The following is a 20,876-nucleotide window of genomic DNA, read 5'->3' on the forward strand; positions in this document are numbered from 1 at the left end:
GAAGTCAGCATCACATCTGGCACGCTCCTGAGAACCTGGGTGCAGAAATGCAGTTTTGGGTTTCAGTAAAGCAAATCTGCATGATTTGAGCCAACAATATCTGACCAAGCTAGCTCATAATTTAAAATAACCCACTCTTCATTAAAGGCAGTAAGAGCCCCATAGTTTGAGCTCTGTGCCTGTGCCACTGAAATCCCTAATGCTAACTCTACACTCAATGATTTGGAAAATGATTTCAAGGTCGCAGACCAATTTCCACAGTCGGATGAAAATCATGAGTCTTGGTTGACTTGAGCTGGGCTCTGGTGATTTCAGTCGTTAGGTGTAAAGTAGCAAGTAGATGAAGATCACATCGGATTTGAATGCAAACTGATGCAAAAATTCCTCATATACTTTTCTAGCCACTGTATGTGTGAGAGAGATGGGCATGATAGAAATGAGAAACAGTGAGATGAATCGATGAAGATATAACCAGTGCACCCTCCCACCCCCCTCAGGGTCAGTGGGTGCCCAGTTCCATCTGTTCTTTAAGATCTCTCACACACTCGCACATGCATGCAGACACACCTATCAACAAACCCCAGCCCCAGCCACAGAGCAGCATGTTTTTTGAAGGCCTTGATGTCACAAATCCATGTACCAAAGATAACAAGACAGCGTCTGAGCGTACAACACGCTTCTTAGCCCAAGCAGAATCGTATCTGACCGAAGCAGGGAGGAGGAGTTATCCCGTCTGCTGCCCTTTCTTCGATAGAGTATAGACGCAAAGTTCCTTACAAAACAAACTTCTAAGACTCTTAGCCTCAATTATGTGAAGCTTCTGATGAGAGAATTAAGCAGCAGTGAACATCTTTTGGTTCTGTCACAATGATGGGCCAGAGTCTATAAAAGATGTGGATGTAAAGCTCACACTATTCATATTCTCTTACTGCTCTGCCCCTACGGACATGTGGGACATCAACTTCCATAACTTCTGTTATCTCCAGAGGAGAATGGCAGAAGTGAGACAGAGTACTGATGATGCTTCTGTCTATTTTTTGCATTTTTCATCAGTGTTCACTTAAGTGATTTATCTAAGACTTGTAAGAAAAAAGACGGGGCGGGTGGGGGGGGGAAGAGGCTATTGCAAGCATTGGATAATTTAAATCCTTGTAATAAATATTGAAACAAACGGTTTCTTTGCGGTTACTTGTTAGGATATTTAAAGCATGTTTGAGGTTCAGGCTGCCATTTAACATAAAAACACACAAAGCATTTGGCTTACCACCATCTTGTTGAGGGAGACCCAGCAGTCAGATGGAAAATCCTGCAGCATGGGAACAAGGAACTGCAGGCAGCCGTCCCAGTGGCACAGCAGCAGCATCATCCCAATCAGATTGAATATTCGCACCACGGCACTCGCCAGGTCGTATGTCATGTGGAAGATCTGTCAGCAGGTGGAGAGATGGGAAGACAGGTTGCATAAGAGAAGATGAGGGGAAAAAAACAGCTGATATAGATGTGTGACAAGAATGAATAAAAAAAATAATCTGTGTTTATACAGACTGAGTCAGGAGTGAATGAATGGTAAACACAGGTACGTCTGTTTCCATAGCAGTCGCAGCATAGTGTTAAACAACAGAAGGGCATTGGCAACAGTTTTTCTCTGGGCTGATTTCACAGGTTTCATTCAGAAGTCCTACAGCAGCTTTGTGCACTCACTGACTTACTCTGTTTAACAGTATACACTTAAGGAAAATCCCAACCTGCAAAGACCAGTGGCATGCATGAATAAATATATTTCAACTACATAGACTAGCATGGATCTGCATGCATATAACATGTGACATTACAGTATGCACAATTATATTATTAATATATATATATATATATATATATATATATATATATATATATATATATATATAAATAATGTAACAAAACCAGAGCTATGGAGCTTTCTGAGGTTTGCTTTGTGCAGTTCCTTATCAAGCTAAACACTCTTCATTATAATCAGATATGAGAAAAGACAACTAAATAGCCACGGGACATGCAGTTTGTACTAATGTGAAGTGAAACCTCATTACATGTTGATGATGTTTTGATTCAGCAGCCTTGGCAGGCCTCTTGCTCCTGTTTCTAAGCATCATTCTCCGCAGGTGGGGGAAACATTATTACTGTGTGGGTGTGAGTAGTTTTACATCGTGTGTAATCCCTGCTTAAATGGTTAAATTAGATGCTTCTTCAATTCATAAGAAAAAGTCTATTTCCCAACCATGAGCGGGCAGACAGCTCTACAAAGGCAGGAATTAGGCCAGATGCTGTGTGTCTGCTTAACATTTAAATATATTTGTGCACACTGCAAAGAACCTGCTTTGAGCCTATTTGATGGCTCCTATTAAAACAAAAAAAAAAAAAAGCTCATTCCTCACTCAGTACATGTGAACTAGGTCAAAAGTGTGAGTCTGGAGTTTGTGAACGAGCAGCATTGCTTTGAATGTAAAGCTTTGGATTAGCCGGGTCGGGATGCTCCTTGACTCATGCTGCCACCTCAAAGGCCTCGGTGACCTAAACGGCTCGCTTGAATATGAAAACATCACAGTTATTATACGCTACTTGCCAACATGAATGAGTCTAGCTAACACAGCTCTGGGCCTTTTCAGGTGTGCAGAGTTCAGCTGGATAATGACAAGAGAAACAGATCCCACAAACCTCTACGAAATTCTCCTGTGTGTAATTTACACATCGAGAATGGGAAGTTAATTCACATACAGAGTCAAATAAAATGTTATTCACTTCCTTGGTGAGTAAAATATCCTCATACCCCCAACTATTTTCTGAACAGATATGGATTTTCCCTATTCTTCAAATTAGTTTTCATTCCTCCTATTCCACGTCTGTTTTGCAACAAAAAACTATAATTTAGCTACCACCACTTATTTATTTCTAAATTCTAACAATATACTTTATAATGAAAAGGGAAACACACCCGGGCCTGCGATTTGGACCAATTCCCATCATGATTAACGGGACTCCAGGACTAATGTTTCCGTGGACACCACAACAACTCGTGGCCATGTGTCCCTGTCAGACTACAATCTGGGTCAAAAACAATCACGCTCAAGTCACAGCCGGAACATCACAGTTCAACTGTTTTCTATTTCTTATTGTTGCTTATTATGAAATGCATTAAGAGAAAACTAATGGATGTGATGAATATTAGCTTTGCTACTATCCCTCACGCATGTGCACACACTCCCACACACCGTCTTGCTCATGGGAAAAAAATTATCAATATGAGCTTCCTGGCACGGGAAATTACTCTTTGTACTTCCAACAATGCATGTCTTTTCTTTTATGTCAGTTAAACAGAAGAAGAGACACACATTCACACCACTGTATCACTAACCTGAGTATTCCTATTTATTCCAAAGATCTTAACTTCTGATGAGCTAAAGTTTAGCTATAGGGTTGAAATCATCCCAACACTGAGGTGATCTTTTAAATAATGTGGCTGTAGAGTTAAGAGAGCGGAGCTGAGCTGGTCTGGGCGGAGGAGGAACACAGCCAGCCACGTCTGGATCGACCTCAGCAGAGCTGAGCACAGCTCAACTTAGTGGCCCGGGGCAAGGCTGTGCCAAAGCAACGCAAACATTCACCGGTGTGTGTTTGAATAAATAATTAGGGTTCTCACTGAGCTCAAATTACCACTCTGCAATCAGAATAGCAGTAGTTCTTTTCAGAGCAAGAGAACCCACATTTGCTTGGATGATTATGTGGTTAATCAAACTCTTCTGTTTATGTACAGACTAAGAAACAGATGCTCAGAGTAAACGTGTTTGTGCAGCATAAAGGGGAGCATTATGAATCATAATACATCTATCAATAGATTCATCTTATTCCTCATGTGTACTGTATTAAGACATGTTACTGCCAGTATCAATGTACCACTTTGTGATGCCTTAATTGTTTAAAACATAAATCTAAAATGATTATGAAAAAGGAAAATCCAGTTTGTCTAATTTCTGTTTATGCTCAAACATGTGCAAATGTCTTTTCACTTTCCCACTGATATGCAATTAGTGTTTCAATTGACTGCATGATTAACTGGGTTATGATGAGCTTTAATCCAGCTAACAGGCTTATTACAATACATTACTGTAAAACCTCATTTACTTGGATGCCAGAAAGTCATTTAGAAAATTGAGGATTGTTTTGATTTCCATTTGCTTTTTTGCACTCACATAAACCAATGTACTGAAATCCAATATTGCATAATCAATTTAAGCACACTTAGACTAGATTATATTGGTTGCAGAAAAGTTTTTTAAAAAGTTCAAAAAGCACTTTACTTCTACTCTACATGTATAATGTCAGCAACAATCGGTACAGCTATAGGAGCAGCTGACGAGCCCCTGACACTGGAATTAGCTGGACTGCAAAATATAATTTTACTGTGCAAAAGCTTTTGCGCCACACATAAAACATACAGTAAGATGTATAATAAAAATCACAAAACTATTTCATTAACACCACTTACATTTTTTTTTTAACTTTTTATTTTTTCTGTAAAAATAATAGCTATTTTTTTAAGGATCTTGGAGGTGTTTTGTTTGTTTTTTTATTACACTTCGGAGGACAAAATGACCATAACAGATCAATGTATGAAGGAGGGAATATTACCATCAAAGGAAGACTTAATTTATAGTTTTGTCATATACAGTAGAACTGCAAAAGATAAGAACAATGACATTTTTAAGTGAAAATGTATCCCTGAATATTAAAATTAAAATGTGTTGGTTGCATTTTCAATTATTTTGAGTTACTTAGAGAAAAACATTTTTCAAGGTTTGTACCATCTTTTTCTAGTTTACAAGCATCTTGCTTTGACTCCCACCACCCTAAATTCATCATTTGCAGCAGGAAAAAAAAGGCACGTCTTTAAATTTGTGCTTGACATGGTTGTGATAGTTGCTGCTTGGAGGAAGTGTCATTCAACACTGACAGGAAGATAAGGTGTGGAAGAGTGGGGTGTTTTATTTAGAATAGTGGAAGAAAACATGATCACATCCGGAGACAAGCCTCATTATTCCTGGAAAATGGAAATCTAAGGCAACTAGGAATCTAACTCGAAGGAGTCATGTAAGATACTACAACTTGTGTAGCTGGGAATTCGTAAAAACTTATTTTCCCCACTGTTGTGCCCAAGAGCAGAAAAAATCAATGTCACAAAATGACAAGGATGTGGTGAAACGGTGGCAGGTTTATATTTTCTGGAATAATAGCAGTTTATGGATATTGCAGTTATAGATTAGGCAAGATCAAAATGTTTTTGATGTCATTGGTATTTTTACATGTTAAGCTATTCTAACTCATCCTGTATGCGTGCTGTCCAATCATGAACAATAAGGAAAACTATGACAAATCTGAATGTAGTTTAACCGAAGAGTTACATATTAAGACAATCATTTGAAAATACGATTTGGATAAAAGTTATTTTTTTGATGCAAGGTAAAGATCACATTGTTAATATTTTAACTTAACCCTCAATCAATTTCTTTAGCAGACTGAATGAGTCTTAAAAATGAAATGATCTCGTTGTGGTCAAATGTTAAGTTTAGTGGTATACATAACCAGTCTGAGCTCTGGACACACTGGTATAGTTGCCTTTTAAATAAATGTATTGCATGTTTGTCTATTCATTTCTTCATGTTTTTATTGAAACCTTGAACCCGTAATACACTCTGTCTGTCTATCTATCTACCTATCTATTCCTTCTGATTATTGCTTCTTGTTTTTGTTTTTTTGTTTTGTTTTCTGCTTTTGTTTTGTATTACCTAGCTTATTCTATTTGTCTCATCACCTTTTTAGTCTCTCTCGGTGCAAAATAACAGTAATTCCCCCCTTTTCTATTTTTTTTTTTTTTTTTTTTTTTTTTTACAATCTTCCCTACAAAGTACTGCTTCTTACCTGTATGTCATTCAATGTTATATGAATTTAAAAAAGGTCTCCAATGTAAACAAGTGTAATGCTTTCTTGGAATAATGCCTTTTAGTTGACTTTGTATCAGCGAATCTGTACTGTCATGAAACTGTACCTGATCCTATGCAATTCTTCTAATAAATTCTTCAATCAATCAATCAATCAATCAATCAATCAATCAGCTATTCATGATTTGCTGCCAAAGACTAATTTACCACCTTAGAAATATCCTTCCCGTGGTGTTTAAGTATCATAAGCAAATCATCCAACCTACTATTCCCTAAAGACAGTGAAAAGCCTAAAATAGAGATTTGACCAAATGCTTCTGCTATGCACTATGTGTATGTGACTTTATCAGCAGCATTGTTCACATGGTATAGCATTTATTTCCATCTTAAAGCACACTTTTCACCTGGCTTAGATATGTTCGTTAGTAACTATCCAACCAAACTGTAATTCAGCTCAGCGTACCTCCTCCCACTGGTGGATGTACCGGATGAGTCTGGACAGCCGGAGCAGGCGCAGCAAGCTGAGGATCTTAGTGAAGCGGACGATGCGGAGCGCCCGGGCCGTTTTGTACACCTCAGAGTCGATCCCCTTCTCCACGATGAGGAAGATATAATCCACAGGAATAGAGGAGACAAAGTCCACCACAAACCAGCTCTTGAGGTACTTTTTCTTGATCTTCTTGGGATCGAGGATGATCTCAGTGTTGTCCTCGAAAACGATCCCTGTCCTGAAGTTAAGAACCAAGTCCATGAGAAAAAAGGTGTCAGAGACAACGTTGAAGATGATCCAGGGTGTGGTTGTCTCGTCCTTGAAGAAGGTGATGCCTACTGGGATGATGATCAGGTTTCCCACCATGAACATCAGCATGGTGAAGTCCCAATAAAACCTAAGTGAGAAATTGTTAAAGAGTCACATGTATAAAGTTCATCTCTAAAACCGCAGAGAAAGAAATACACAAGAACATCACCATAAAGGGTTACATTTTAGCCTTTATGTTTGAGCTGAATAATCACATCTAAAAAGTGCAATACCAATATCGAGACACTGATATTTGGAGTGGATATCACATCCCAGCAAAACTGCTGATTCTGCTCCAGTGGCATTTCTAGCTTTTTTTAGTATCATGAAGCAATGCACTCTCAAGGGTAACATGCACCAGCCCTAACCACAGACACATGCTTCATGACTTTAAAGATGTTTGTTGTTGCTGCATTGTGTCTTCTCCCAGTGTTAACCTTTGCGCCAAGTCCGACCACAAACACACTTGCTGAAGTTATGTCATATGAAAGATGAACAGGAAAAGGTGCACACATATCTTATGACAGCATTACATGTTCAGTTTTCTTCTCAATAATCCATTCCCAGTAAAATCAGGAGATAATTTTAATTGATAAAATTACAAGAATGTATATTAGGTTTTCAAAACTGAATAAATAAGATGGACAATAAATAAGTGATTACTGTAACTCTAAAGTACCTCACATGAAAAATGCAAAACTTTCTACTTAAGGCTTATTTTGTGAAATTTGCTTCTATTCTCAGTGTCTACGAAACTGAATACTTCAGGGTTCCAGACGGCTGGTCAAGCAAAACTTTGACATTTGGTCAAAGGAAATATTTTTCTTATATTTACAGGCGAAATCATTAATAAATGAAAGATGTTCACTGAGGCTGAGCTTACACTGCTGTCTGGCCGGTTCAGAGGAGTGTCTAAAGTGCGCTGCAGATGGAGTAATACCTTATCTGAAAATCTTGGCATAGCAGCCCTGAGGTGAAAAGACGTGGATAGAAGAAATCCTCGTTTTTACACTGATAACTAGGGGAGCTGTCCTGGGTGCTGAAGCTGACAATCAGTCTGAACTTTTTGAATGCACCGAATGTAAGAAAAGTGGCCAGAATCTGAAATCCACTATTCTAAAAAGGAGGTTTATATCTATCTGATCGTTGTTCATCCATCTGTCCCTTACAATTGGATATCTATAAGTAATTGAAAGGTAATTTGGACTAAAAACATATGCAATTCTTTACATCAAAGTTTATAGATTCTTTCCAGTTATCGTGTACACATTTATAAGTATAAAAAGTTTATAATACTTACCTAAAACCATACAGGACTGTCTCAGAAAATTAGAATATTGTTATAAAGTTCTTTATTTTCTGTAATGCAAAATGTCATACATTCTGGATTCATTACAAGTCAACTGAAATATTGCAAGCCTATCTCAAAAAATTAGAATATTATGGAAATCTTAATCTTAAAATGTAAGCCATAATCAGCGATATTAAAATAATAAAAGGCTTGCAATATTTCAGTTGATTTGTAATGAATCCAGAATGTATGACATTTTAGTTTTTTTTAATTGCATTACAGAAAATAAAGAACTTTATCACAATATTCTAATTTTCTGAGACAGTCCTGTATTGTTTTAGGGAAGTATTATAAACTTTTTATACTTATAAATGTTTACACAATAACTGGAAAGAAAAACTAAAATGTCATACATTCTGGATTCATTACAAATCAACTGAAATATTGCAAGCCTTTTATTGTTTTAATATTGCTGATTATGGTTAAGATTAAGATTCCCAGAATATTCTAATTTTTTTAGATAGGATATTTGTGTTTTCTTAAACTGTAAGCCATGATCAGCAATATTAAAATAAAAGGCTTGCAATATTTCAGTTGATTTGTAATGAATCCAGAATGTATGACATTTTTGCATTACAGAAAATAAAGGACTTTATCACAATATTCTAATTTTCTGAGACAGTCCTGTATGTTAAAATAGATACACGCGTCTCTATTTTATTTCATAATTATAAGTAGCTATTTTCTTAGTGCAAATCAACCAAATTCAGCAGCACACACTGACAAACTGAACACGTCTCAGTTTGACCCGTACCTGAAGTCGCTGTACGGGTGAATAATCCAGTTCCCCGCTGACTTTACCCGCTCCTGCTCCTTCTCCACCGCCTTCTGGCTGCCGAACATGCGCAGGGAGAACTTGTTAACTCCGGGCTGCAGCATGGAGCTGAACTGCCGCTGCATGTACGTCTGGTTCCCCCGGTACTCCCCATCATCCTCCGGAACTATCTGAGAGCAGCCGTCCTCTGACTTGGTGAAAGCGATAGAACTTCTCGACTGCCGACCAGAGGTCTGCCCCTTAGTTGGCGCGTAGGAAAAGGAAACTCTGGAGTCTTTTTTGACCTCGGCCCCCGGCCCCGGTGTCAGGGGCCCCGGTGTGAGGGGCCCCGGTGTCAGGGGCCCCGCTGAGGGCACGGTGCCGTCCATGCTCCCAGCCAGCCCGGTGCCCTCCTCCTCACTCACTACAACTCCATCTGCTTGATCATCCTGCCTTGAGATGAGGGAGGAGAGGCTCCCGGAACTGGCCCCTTCCCTTCTACAGTCTCCGTTTTTGTTGCATATCATCCCGAGGTCCCCTCTGGTCCTGTGGTCCGAGTCTGAGTCGCCTCTGCTGCAAGCAGCATCCCTCTGGCATGACAGAGCTGAGCCAGTGGCACTGAAAGGTGCGGACTCTTCCCTCTGCAGGAGCCACAGCTCCGTGCTGCTGCTGGAGGTTTTACGCGCAGCGGACGCGGCCCCGCCTCCGCGAGTAAACCGCTTCATCTTCAATCCTCTGCTGCTCAGAGAGCCCTCGCCCCGGGTCAAGCTTGCTCCCTGAGAGGAAACAAGAAGGCTGCTGGAGTTTGGGTTCCTCCTATACGGGAGGACACTCTCGTACCTTGAACTGGAGAGAGACAGGGCGGAGGAAGGAAGGAGCGTGGAGTTCAAAGCAGGAGCGGCCTCTGCTTTCCATTCACATCACTCCGGGATAAAAGACTGATTTATGGTTCCGCGTTTAATCGACGGCGTAGGGCACGCGGCGACGCGCACCGTAGGCTCTGCGTTGGTGTGACGCGGAACCATGAATCAGCCTTCATCACAGCACCGGCGGGGTTGCCATGGCTGCAAACTGGCTGCTGTTATTGTGTGTTTGTGTCTTTGAAAAAAAAAAAAAAAAAAAGCGATGGGGACAGACAGCATTACATTTGGGTTACAACCACCCACGTTTAGTGTAAAGTAAATTTGCAGAATAATGTGGGCAGAAAATGTTGACAGTGCAACTTTAGAAAAAAAAAAAAAAAAAAAAAATCCTGATCCTCCACTGATGCTGCGTTCCATTTACCTCGGAAGTCGGAACTGGGAATGACGTCACAGCCGAGTTATCAGCGTTCCAGTTACAAAGTAGGTAAACAAGTTTGTAATTCGCATATACCACATGAAAAATGTAAATTACACTATAGCAGCATATATATGCCGAACAATACTTGTATACGACTGATTTAGTGTGACCAAAACTAGAATGAAGTGCTACGAATTTTTACGGAGCTCTCTTCTACTGTTTACAACCGGGGCAGCCATCTTGGAATGTGAACTCGGGGGTGGTGAAGACTCTCCCACTTTCCCAGTGGGAAATCCCACTTCGAGGGGCGTTCCAGTTGAAAAATCCAACTGGGAACTGGGAAATCCCCACTTCCGAGGACAAATGGAACGCGGCATTATTGTGCACCGGCGGGGTTGCCATGGCTGCAAACTGGCTGCTGTTATTGTGTGTTTGTGTCTTTGAAAAAAAAAAAAAAAAAAGCGATGGGGACAGACAGCATTACATTTGGGTTACAAGCACCCACGTTTAGTGTAAAGTAAATATGCAGAACAATGTGGGCAGAAAATGTTGACAGTGCAACTTGAGAAAAATAAAATAAAATCCTGATCCTCCACTGATAAATGCAGGATTTAACACATCCATAAAGTCTCCTGATAAGAACAAGGTGCAGCAGCATCATTACGGTGGGAACTCAGGTCTTGGTTCTACCAGTAAACTACCGATCGCAAGGACACATTATCCAGTGCACCATGGTCATCTGATCCAAGATCAATAAATCAGCCACTATTTCTAAAACTAGACGGCGTGGCTGTTACAACGTAGCTACGCCTGTTGCTTTGGGTTGCAAATTGATTTTTTTTTCTGCGAGTTTGGAGCTGCTCTGGTCAAATGCCTCCCCCTTGTGGAGAGAGATGGAAATTGCACACAATAGAGAGCTCAGCAAACGGTGGAACAGTAACCTGGAGGTTCGTCTCTAGAGATCCACACATGCAAAAGCACCTCACCAAGATCAATCAAAAACCCAACTCAAAGACGGCAATCTTCTGGAGAATCAAGAGCACTAAACTTAGACCATACCCGTTTAAATAGTTCGAAAGTAAATAGAAATTTAAATGCAATTACCACACACATGGTGTGTCTTTACAATGGGATTACAAATCAAATGTTTCTTCTTGGCTTCCAATAGGAAAGTCTAAAAAGTAAATGAGACTTGACAGCTTCACTTTGTTGCATATGTCCCTCTCCCTTGTAATGACATTTTATAAACCCTTTCGAAAAAGTTGAGTAAGAGTCACATGACGAATAGCATGACACTGTTTGAGAGTGAGTGTGTGTGTGTGTGTGTGTGTGTGTGTGTGTGTGTGTGTGTGTGTGTGTGTGTGTGGCGGGGCAAACAAGCAAGCAAGCATTCTCCATTTTAATACCTTTATTTAAGTTGTGCACGTTGTACAGGAGGTGGTATTCCATGGTGGTGGAGGGTACAACAATTTACACATTCTGGTTAGGTTTTAAATTTCTGTAATTCTGAAACGTAACATCCAATCACAACACTACTCAGGTTAAATGAACATGGCTTCTCAATTACCTACACAGTAAGAACCAAAGAAATAAAAATAAGACAACTGTCCCACAATCACACAATTGTTTCAGATCACAAGGAGTGAAAGAAAAATAAGTCAAATCTTTTTTCAGCAGTTTGACATTTGCACAGAATTTGAGTTGCATTCAACAAATGCAACAGTTACATTTCTTGCACTTGGTCCTTAGGAGTTGATTTATGCTGTGGATGTAAAAACAGCAATATAAAACATTGACCAACAGTTTAATTTAAAATGTGGGAAAAAAAATAAAAACATTCCTACTTATTTCTTACAGCAAGAAAACCTAAAAGACATAAAATCTTAGTTAATTCACAATTTAAAGTGTCAGAATTAAAAAATTTAAAATTGGCAACTAAATACAAAAAGACAAGAGAACTGGTGCTTGTTAAGGCAAAGTATAAAACTCTGCAAAGGAAAGAAAGCTTGTGGTGGCGTTACGTCGGATTAAATGTTTTTAGTCAAATGCACGCCACCCTTCCCTATGGGAACGGCAGTGATTAAACAGGATCAAAACTGTTTTAGATCCTCTGAACAGATCTTATGTTCCTTCAATATGCTAAATTAGAGTACATAAACCAAAAAAAGAAAAAAAAAAGTGACAAACTGAGGTCAGTGCAGGAAGCATTAAAAGAAGTTCAAAAACTATGCATTCCTCACATTAACACTCTGAGTTTACAACAACACACACTTTGCTAGATCAGCATTTAAACTCATGCAATATTTGCCCCACAGCCCCCCAGCAGAGAGTACTATTTCACACTGTTCATCTGGCTGTACAATGTGAAGGACAAACAGTGGAAGAAATAAAATAAGGGGAAATCAGTTTCTTAGAACAGTAACACCCAAGCACAAAAAAGGTACTTCAAATTGCAGGGTGCACAGTATAATGTGCCACACAACAGGTGGATCCTGGAGTGCCATCCAGATGTCCATCTGGGAACCAGAAAGGAAAGATTAAGTGTGACAGAACTTTTGATGATGGTGGAAAACAGTGTGTATGTACATTAATACTAGGGCTGGGCGATATATCGAGATTTTAATATATATCGATATATTTTCAAACGTGATATGGTACGAGACAATATCGTTTATATCGATTTAAAAAAAAAAAAAAGTTATGATTTTGATATAGCTTATTTTGTGACAAATTGACTTGAATGTTTTATTTGAGATTTGCACAAATGTTTTGTTATTTGCACAACTGTCAACCTCAGTGGAAACGTCTGCCTCTTACTGTCTACATTGTATTAATTGCACAGTATATTTTAATTTAATTGTTATGCAGGAAAGGGATATTTGTTTAAGTTTATTTAAGAAACATTTTTATTCTATATATGCAGGCAGTTTATTTTTATTTCATTTGTTTTATACATTTTGATATTGTGCAGACCTCTGTTAATAAAGGTACCTGTGTGACATTTGGCACGAGGCTTTGTATTAAAACTGACTGTTTTTTTAAGGGTTTGCCTCAGAAAAAAATGAAGCTAACAGAGATGCTATGCTATAATGCTTTGGGGGAAACCCCAATTATGGCACAGAAAAAATATCGATATATATCGAGTATCGACATCCAGCTAGAAAATATCGCGATATGACTTTTGGTCCATATCGCCCAGCTCTAATTAATACTAGTGTTGCTAAGAGAAATGAGACTGGCAGACACAAATTGTATCTAACACATTTTACACTTTCATTCTTGGACAGTTTTACATACCTCATTTAGCTTCTAGTTGGAGTTCCTTTGTCTCACATTCTTGTCTTTGTGATTTTCAGTAGAATTGCTCTTCCTGAAAATACATTGTACAACATGAGCTTCATCGCAAGAAAGGTAAATCCAAAGTTGTCACAAAGTTGAACGTGAAGGAAACTTGACTGTACTTACAGAGGAGCAGATCCTGAGTCATCATCTGTACAGCAGTTAATAAAGGAAAGGGGGAAAAAAGTAAAATGATGTTAGACAAGAAAAACATACCTACACACTCCACACGGATTAATGGTAGAAATATGTTATAACATGACATCGTCTTATATGACTAATGAATCATGATCAAATACAACTACACATGGATAGGAGCATGCCCACCAGGTGCATTGTTAAATATGAATACAATACAACTCTTAATTGGCGAGAACAAAAAAAAAAAAAAGGTTCTAACCCAAACAGTAAATTAACATGTCATTTTTACAACTTTGTTGGTTTTCCTACATCTTAAATGGTTGAAAATTGCCACTAATCAGTGTTTGAATGCAATGTCCAAAGTTTCCCCTCAGAATCAAAAAGGCTCATGCAACTCAAGCAAAGGAGCACTGCAGCGGCTGTATTAGGAAACAGTAAAACTCTGCTAACACATCCTGGCATGTTCTGCATAAAGGCAGTATTCACACCCAGAAAAAAGCATCCATTTGCAAACTAAGAAAGTAAGGTACCTATGTGGCTAAATGACGGATGGGAGAAATGGCATATTGATCCTAAGAAGAGGGCTGCCTGTCATTTATCATGCATTAGATACAAGATGCAGAAGGCATGCAGACAGATTGCTGAAACCTCTTTTCAACAGACTGTTTCATGTCAAACCATTACAACTAGCTTAAGTGTCTTATCTGACTCTTTCATTGGCTCAAACATGATTTTAGGAACCAAAAAGTTAAAAGCTTGCCGTGTATTAACATTCAGGGCCAGTGAAAGAGTGTCCAACGCTGAGCACATTCCTCTTAGACGTGGTTACTATGAAAGCAGTTCATTCCGATTTCCATAACCTTTCCATGTGGTCATCTCAGCTCAACCACTTCAGTCTGACATGCAGTTTTGTTCACTTACCAAAATGCAAAATCAGCAGCGAACAGAGAAGTCAAAATGTAAACAGGAAAAAAAAAAAAAAGAAAAAAAAAAGAAAGGTTCTATCACAGATCGTTTACACAGCAGAGGAAGGTAATTCCTGAGCTGCAGTTCAGAACGTAAATAAAACCAAAGACAATACTGATTCAAATTGAATACATGCAAGTACAATCCTTTAATCTTTAAAAAAAAAAAAATAGTTTGCTTTACTTATTTCAAACCTGGCAGTGAGGGAAAGCCCATTTAATGCTAGAGACTTTAAGGAGGTGTACATCTCCTTTAACCACTTTTCAATGACTGTTGGCTTACATATGTAATTGTTATTTCTCAAAATGTGTAACTGCAATATTGGTTGTGATGTTGTGTTGGGCTTTATCGCAGTCCCTCATCAATAAAGAAAAAAGGTTTGCAAAATATGTGTACCAACAATTCAACATACTCACTTTCTCCAAATGATAGGCAGTGTTCAAAAACAGTACCAATTCTAATCTGAAAATAGCCGAAAGAATTGATTTGATATAACATTAATCTGTGTAGAAGACATTGAATACATACCATCGTTGACCTCATCAGGCTTTCTCCTCTTCTCATAGATAAAGATGATGGTCACAAGGATGATGACCTCAGCCACAATGCCGAGGAAGGGCCAGAGAGCAGCCAAGCGACTGCGGACACGCAGGTGGATCTTGTCGGAATTTGAGCCGAGTTCATTTGTTCCAGAGCACGTGTAGTAGCCAATGTCGTCCTCAATGCTCAGGTCATTAATGGTCAGCGTAGTCTTGTTAGGGGTGCTCTTTATCTCATATTTGTTGCCAGTGCCATTGATGATTGCCTGAGGGTTGTGTTTAAGCAACAAGTAAATAACATTTTTCCCTTACATAAAATCAGTATTCAACCATTTGTCCCTCCCCTTAATTTGAGGCATTACTTTTACTGCAAGCTTTAAGGGTAAGGATCACTGACCTTTTGAGTGTTGTCGTCCTCCTCTTTGTACCAGGTCCAATCAGTGGGCAGCGGATGGCCATGTCCCACACAGACCATAGCGCCTTTGTCATTCTCATTGCCATGCTCAGAGCGCTTGTAGGCTGAGATATGGGGAGATGCTGCACCAAGCAAATCAAATTAGAGTTCAAGCATGTGCAAAATAACAGTTACACAATTCAAGCTCCACCTATAGATCTCAGCATAAAACTAAACAGAATCAGGTTCGAGAAGGGTGCTACAATCACTGTTTATTTAAAAAAAAAAAAAAAAACAGCACACACCTAGGGATGGGAATTGATAAGATTTTTTCGATTCCGATTCCATTTTCGATTCTGCTTAACGATTCGATTCTCATTTGGAAAAAAAGGAGAAGAAACAATTTTGGTATCAACTTTGTTTTAATAAAACAAAGTTGATACTAAAATTGTTTTTGTTTCAATTTCTTTGTTTCTCTGATCTTTTTTGTTCAAAGATATCAAACTTTTATATCTTTGAACAAAAAAATATAAGTGAGGTCTTAAGATGCCCCAGCCTTGGGCTCCTCGATGGTGCCAGGGGGTCCCCACAAAATTATTTGTAATATACAGTAAAATATGTAATATAAAATAATAATAAAATAAATATTCTTCTGTACAAATTAACTAAAAACAACAAATTACTTTGTAGCAATTGCACAAGAACGTCCAGTAATATGTTCAACACTACAAACTTGGTCCCTGCTTGGTGACATTCATCTATTCTGGCCTGATTCTCTTCCCTACCTTGATGAAAGGAGAAGCTAGTTGTATATGCTCTTTAATTTCTCCATAGATGAGCTGACGAGCTGCAGCTGTGTCAGGAGAGCTCCGCTGTCCGCCGGAGCGCCCGGCTCGTCCGCGTGGCGCAGCTCTTCTAAAGCATGATTTATGGTTCCGCGTTAAATCGACGCAGAGCCTACTGCGTAGGGTACGCCGTACGGTGCGTGTCGCCGCGTACCCTACGCCGTAATCTCTACGTTGGTGTAACGCGGAACCATAAATCAGCCTTACCACACGCCGCCTGACTCCGCGCTCCCAGCGCCTCAGCCGGCCGAGTCCTAACAGTTTCCCCCCTTTGGTAAAATGTCCACATTGCAAGAATTGTCGCCCTGTTGTCATTCTTTTTGGTAAAATGTAACCAAACTTTCGAGCGTTTATGCCGCTTTGTCCCCGTGTTTTCCTGCTGGGCGCGAATGCGCACGTTGCGCAACGTGCTTGGTGACGTCATTCGCGCCGAATGGAATTGATAAGGGAATCGTTTGCGAAAAAGGCAAACGATTCCAAGGAATTGAAACACTAGGAACCGGTTCTCAACAAGACCCGGTTCTCGATTCCCATCCCTACACACACCACTACATCTTCAGAATGACAATGGAAAACCAATTGCAATTTTTAAAACAACTTACTTTTAACCTCAATGACCCTCTTCACCTCTGGCTCAGTGGCAAACACGCATTCATAAAATCCACTCTGATGATAGGTGATGTCACTCAATCTATGGACAGACAGACATAAAATGAACATGAAATTTGAGAAGCATAACATTTACTGTCTAGCAACAGATTGAAACCAAAAATAAAGTGACTTTAGCAATGGTGATTAGTGTTTCACTTACACCCTGAAAATACAGCTGCTTGTACACACATTACTATACACAAATTCATTTCATCACTATCCCCCCATTGTTTGATGCCATTCTCTCTCCCTCTAATGAAGAATTAAGGTCAGGCCAAGAGAGTGCACTGCAAGGGGCTCTTATCCCTGCTGTCAACGCTGCATGGTCTATCTCCCTGCTAATCAAGAGCAGTGAATGCTTGAATAGCACCTCTAGCTCTGCTACTAATGGAGGCAGCCAAGGAGGGATGACAGACAAGAGTGAGGGCTCCAACATTAGTGGGGAGTAATAGTATACCACTGTAAGGCAGCTAGAGATGCAGGGCATAAGGATAAAAGGGAAAATGAAAGACATGGGTTCATAAAAAAAAAATATATATATAAATATATATATATATATATATATATATATAAAAAAATAATAAAAACATGCAGAAAGCCTCCTTGTTGAAAGAGTAACAATCATTTAAACTTTGATATGCATTTTTCATTAGACGCTAAACATAGAATAGTGTGGCATTTTAACTGCAATACATGAAGAATGAATGCATCGTCTTACTGGTGAGATGTGTAACCAGAGGGACTCTCAGACTTGGAGTCTTCAATGACTTTGCCATTGTAGGTCCAGTGGGAACCCTTAATGGTAAGGGTAGAATCTGTCAAGTTGCATCTGAGAACAGCAGACGTTTGGTTGACGACCTCACTGGGTTCAGCAACGATGGGAGGGGCTTCAGATTTAAAAAAAAAAAAAAACACGTGGGGGAAAAAAAATATAAATAAAATTAGTCAACTTGGACAGGATGAATATCACATCGGTCATATTAAAAAAAAAAAACAACCTAAATATCACATTTACATACAAAAAAGCATAGTGCATATTTTGAGTTATGAACACTTTACAGTAGCCTAGACACTCAACAGTTGTCTTCAGGAAGTTCATGATAGGGTTGTGTACAAAACATGTACACAACCCTATACCCAAAAACAGTGATAATAAAAATCTAATGAAAATATGCTACTTTCGAAACAGCTGAAATTTGCCGACCCCCACCAACTTGACTTTCTTTTTTGTTTAAATAGACAATTGTTGAGTGTTGTTTGGTAGAAGTGTGAACATTACCAGTGAAGTCCTTTTCATGTTGCAATAAATAAAAAACACTCCACTCTCACAAAAGGAAAGTGACACAAGAGTTCTGTACAAATGTAGGAAGTCACCGAGGTGGGAAGAGCTCCCCAAACTGAGGAAATCTACCCCACCAACAGCAGGATGGGAAGAAGAGTAGGGGTATTGCTGGAAAAGAAATACAGTAAGACTACAAGACGGTGAAGGGGAAGGATCCTCTGCTAAACACATGCAGAAGAAGCAACAAATGGAGGATAAAAGTAATTGACGGTTTAACTGACATTCAAAATTAAAGGGTAATGAAGTCATTCTACTTCAGTTTCTTTAAAGTAAGACAGATAATACTGAACCATAAGGCAGAATGATTAGGTGGTACACAATTAGGGGGCAGCCAGGTCATGTCTTCATGACCAGATTCACAATCTACTACAGGACAAACTTGGAGGTTTTGAGGAAAGCAGAGGGAGACTGTGTACTAGGTGGAGTAGGATGGAGAGCGTACTGGACCAAAAAAATAAAATAAGGCAAAAGGAGTTCACTATTAAGGAAATAAGCGCCAGCTACTTTGAAGTCTCCTCATGCTTCTTCTACCACTCACGTTCAATCACAATAATGTTTGCCTGCGAGCGGATCCACTTGATTTTTGGCGTCTTCTTCAGATCATTGCGGTCAGGGTCGTTGGAAGCACGGCACTCATATGTGCCAGAGTCTTCAATGGTAAGGCTGGTGAGGTGAATGGTGCTGGTGGCATGTGTTATATATGTGGCATTTATTCTAACACGCTCATTCTGTGCACCGTCAAACAGCTGGATGTACGTCTCATTGGGCTCTTGACCCTGTACCAACCACCACTGCACCTCAGGGATGGGAGTCCCTATCACCTCACAGTACAACTCTGCACTGTGATTGATGAATTTCATCTGAGACAGGGGAGATTTGATGAAACCCGCTGAGCACCATTAACAGTCAGCCCAGCAAACACATTTTAGATGTGGTGGATTTAAAGCAAACCAGGTGATCATGGATCGATGATGAAATGGAATGATGCAAAGAGGCAAGCATACAGGAAAGAGAAAGACAAAAAAAGTTAACAAATGAAATGAATATACATGACAGCAAGCACATAGAAAAAAAAAAAAAGGCAAGATCAAAGCAGCATCTCACCCAATCATTTTGAGAATTAATTTGACCATTTTTAGAACTGTGACCATTAAGATTCAGAAATGCAACACAAAAGGCAGTTATGGATGACCCAAGCCGACATGAACGTGTAACATCAAGCCACACAACCAGTTTTTAAAACCCACTTTTAATTAAATTAAAAAAAATAAGGTTTACCGATATTGGTGTAGAAAATTTGACTATGATAATTCTGCAAATGCGCTGTGCTTTTAATACAAAGTGTATGTTCATTGTTTTTACAGCTGGGAATTGTTGGGGACGAGACTTTCATACAAATAAAAGTGGCAAAAAAAAAGATTTATTAATATTTTGACCAATTAATTGAATTACTTTCTTCATTACTTAATTTATGAATAATGCATTTCTTTAAATCATGATTCATCCATCCATTTTCTATACGCGCTTTATCCTTGGCAGGGTTACGATTCATCACCCAGCCCAATTTAATAGTAGCATGTAGCAAAGCACCACCAAAATGCTGTGGCTTGAAATTACACTGTTCAATTAAGGTTTTTTTCTAAAGTTTCCTGCAGTGACAGCAGCAGTGTGGTCATCAGCTATTTTCCAATTTCATGACTTGCATTTGACATTCAATACTTCTTAATTTGTACATTTTGGCAGAAAAGCTTGATAGTCATCCATGAAAGAAAGATAAAGCCACAAAAATAATGACAGCAACACAAATAATTTTAGAAAGCATTCTCATGAAATTAAAGAGTGCAATGAATGGGGGGGAGGGGGATGAGGCTGATAAAAGGTTGAGGTTGTAGAGAGCATTTTGAGCTGACTGTTCCAAGTTCAGCCAAGTACAATGGTTGTGTTTACTAGGTTAGCTGGATATTTTTAGTTCATATTACCATGGGTTTAGTGGAGGCTTTGTGTACACAACAACTGAACATGGTATCCACCAAAGTTTCATGAACATTTTTTTTCTGCCACCAGTCAAGTACATAGCAAAAGCAGTAAATGCAAGGATCATACAAAAAAAACGGCCATATTTTAAAAAGGTCCTAGTAATTCGAAAGCTCGTGGACTTGAATATGACTGTATCAGCCAGACCAGATTTAGAGTATTGTCTTTGATTACAGCCTGTCAAAAATGCAAGTAGTATAGCGTGACCACATTCCTGATAAGTGTTACTGAGGGATGATAAAGTAGAAAAAAAACAAAAAAACACTGGCATTTTGCAGGAAGGCAAAAAATCCTAGGCTAGAGGAAACACTGCACATACATTTTATTTATTTATATATATATATATATATATATATATATATATATATATAAAAAATATCTAAACTTGCAAATACTTTGTAAATCAAAGATTGTAAAACCCTGTCAGGCAGCAACTCGTTTGTAAACAAGTGCTCCTGCTCTACATGGAAC

At 39.0% G+C, this 20,876-nt stretch overlaps 2 protein-coding genes across 3 annotated transcripts in view; both read right to left on the reverse strand.

The window, feature by feature from the left end:
- Positions 1-9,610, reverse strand: part of hcn2b (hyperpolarization activated cyclic nucleotide-gated potassium channel 2b) — a 55,687-nt gene extending 46,077 nt beyond the window's left edge. The window contains exons 1-3 of the mRNA XM_061737725.1: positions 8,874-9,610; positions 6,433-6,856; positions 1,265-1,426 (exon numbers count right to left, since the gene is read on the reverse strand). Coding sequence (XP_061593709.1) covers positions 1,265-1,426; positions 6,433-6,856; positions 8,874-9,598 — 1,311 coding nt within the window. The 5' untranslated portion in view covers positions 9,599-9,610. The remainder of the gene's footprint in view (positions 1-1,264; positions 1,427-6,432; positions 6,857-8,873) is intronic.
- A 1,934-nt stretch (positions 9,611-11,544) lies between these two features.
- Positions 11,545-20,876, reverse strand: part of bsg (basigin) — an 11,786-nt gene continuing 2,454 nt past the window's right edge. The window contains exons 2-9 of one of the 2 annotated variants that reach the window (XM_061737726.1): positions 18,910-19,260; positions 17,748-17,916; positions 16,981-17,069; positions 15,537-15,676; positions 15,129-15,405; positions 13,620-13,644; positions 13,452-13,524; positions 11,545-12,670 (exon numbers count right to left, since the gene is read on the reverse strand). In XM_061737726.1, coding sequence (XP_061593710.1) covers positions 13,464-13,524; positions 13,620-13,644; positions 15,129-15,405; positions 15,537-15,676; positions 16,981-17,069; positions 17,748-17,916; positions 18,910-19,260 — 1,112 coding nt within the window. In that variant the 3' untranslated portion in view covers positions 11,545-12,670; positions 13,452-13,463. The remainder of the gene's footprint in view (positions 12,671-13,451; positions 13,525-13,619; positions 13,645-15,128; positions 15,406-15,536; positions 15,677-16,980; positions 17,070-17,747; positions 17,917-18,909; positions 19,261-20,876) is intronic. The other variant, XM_061737727.1, reaches the window with a different exon arrangement.

This window comes from Cololabis saira, chromosome 13 (genome assembly GCF_033807715.1).
Source record: "Cololabis saira isolate AMF1-May2022 chromosome 13, fColSai1.1, whole genome shotgun sequence".
Lineage (NCBI taxonomy): Eukaryota > Metazoa > Chordata > Actinopteri > Beloniformes > Belonidae > Cololabis > Cololabis saira.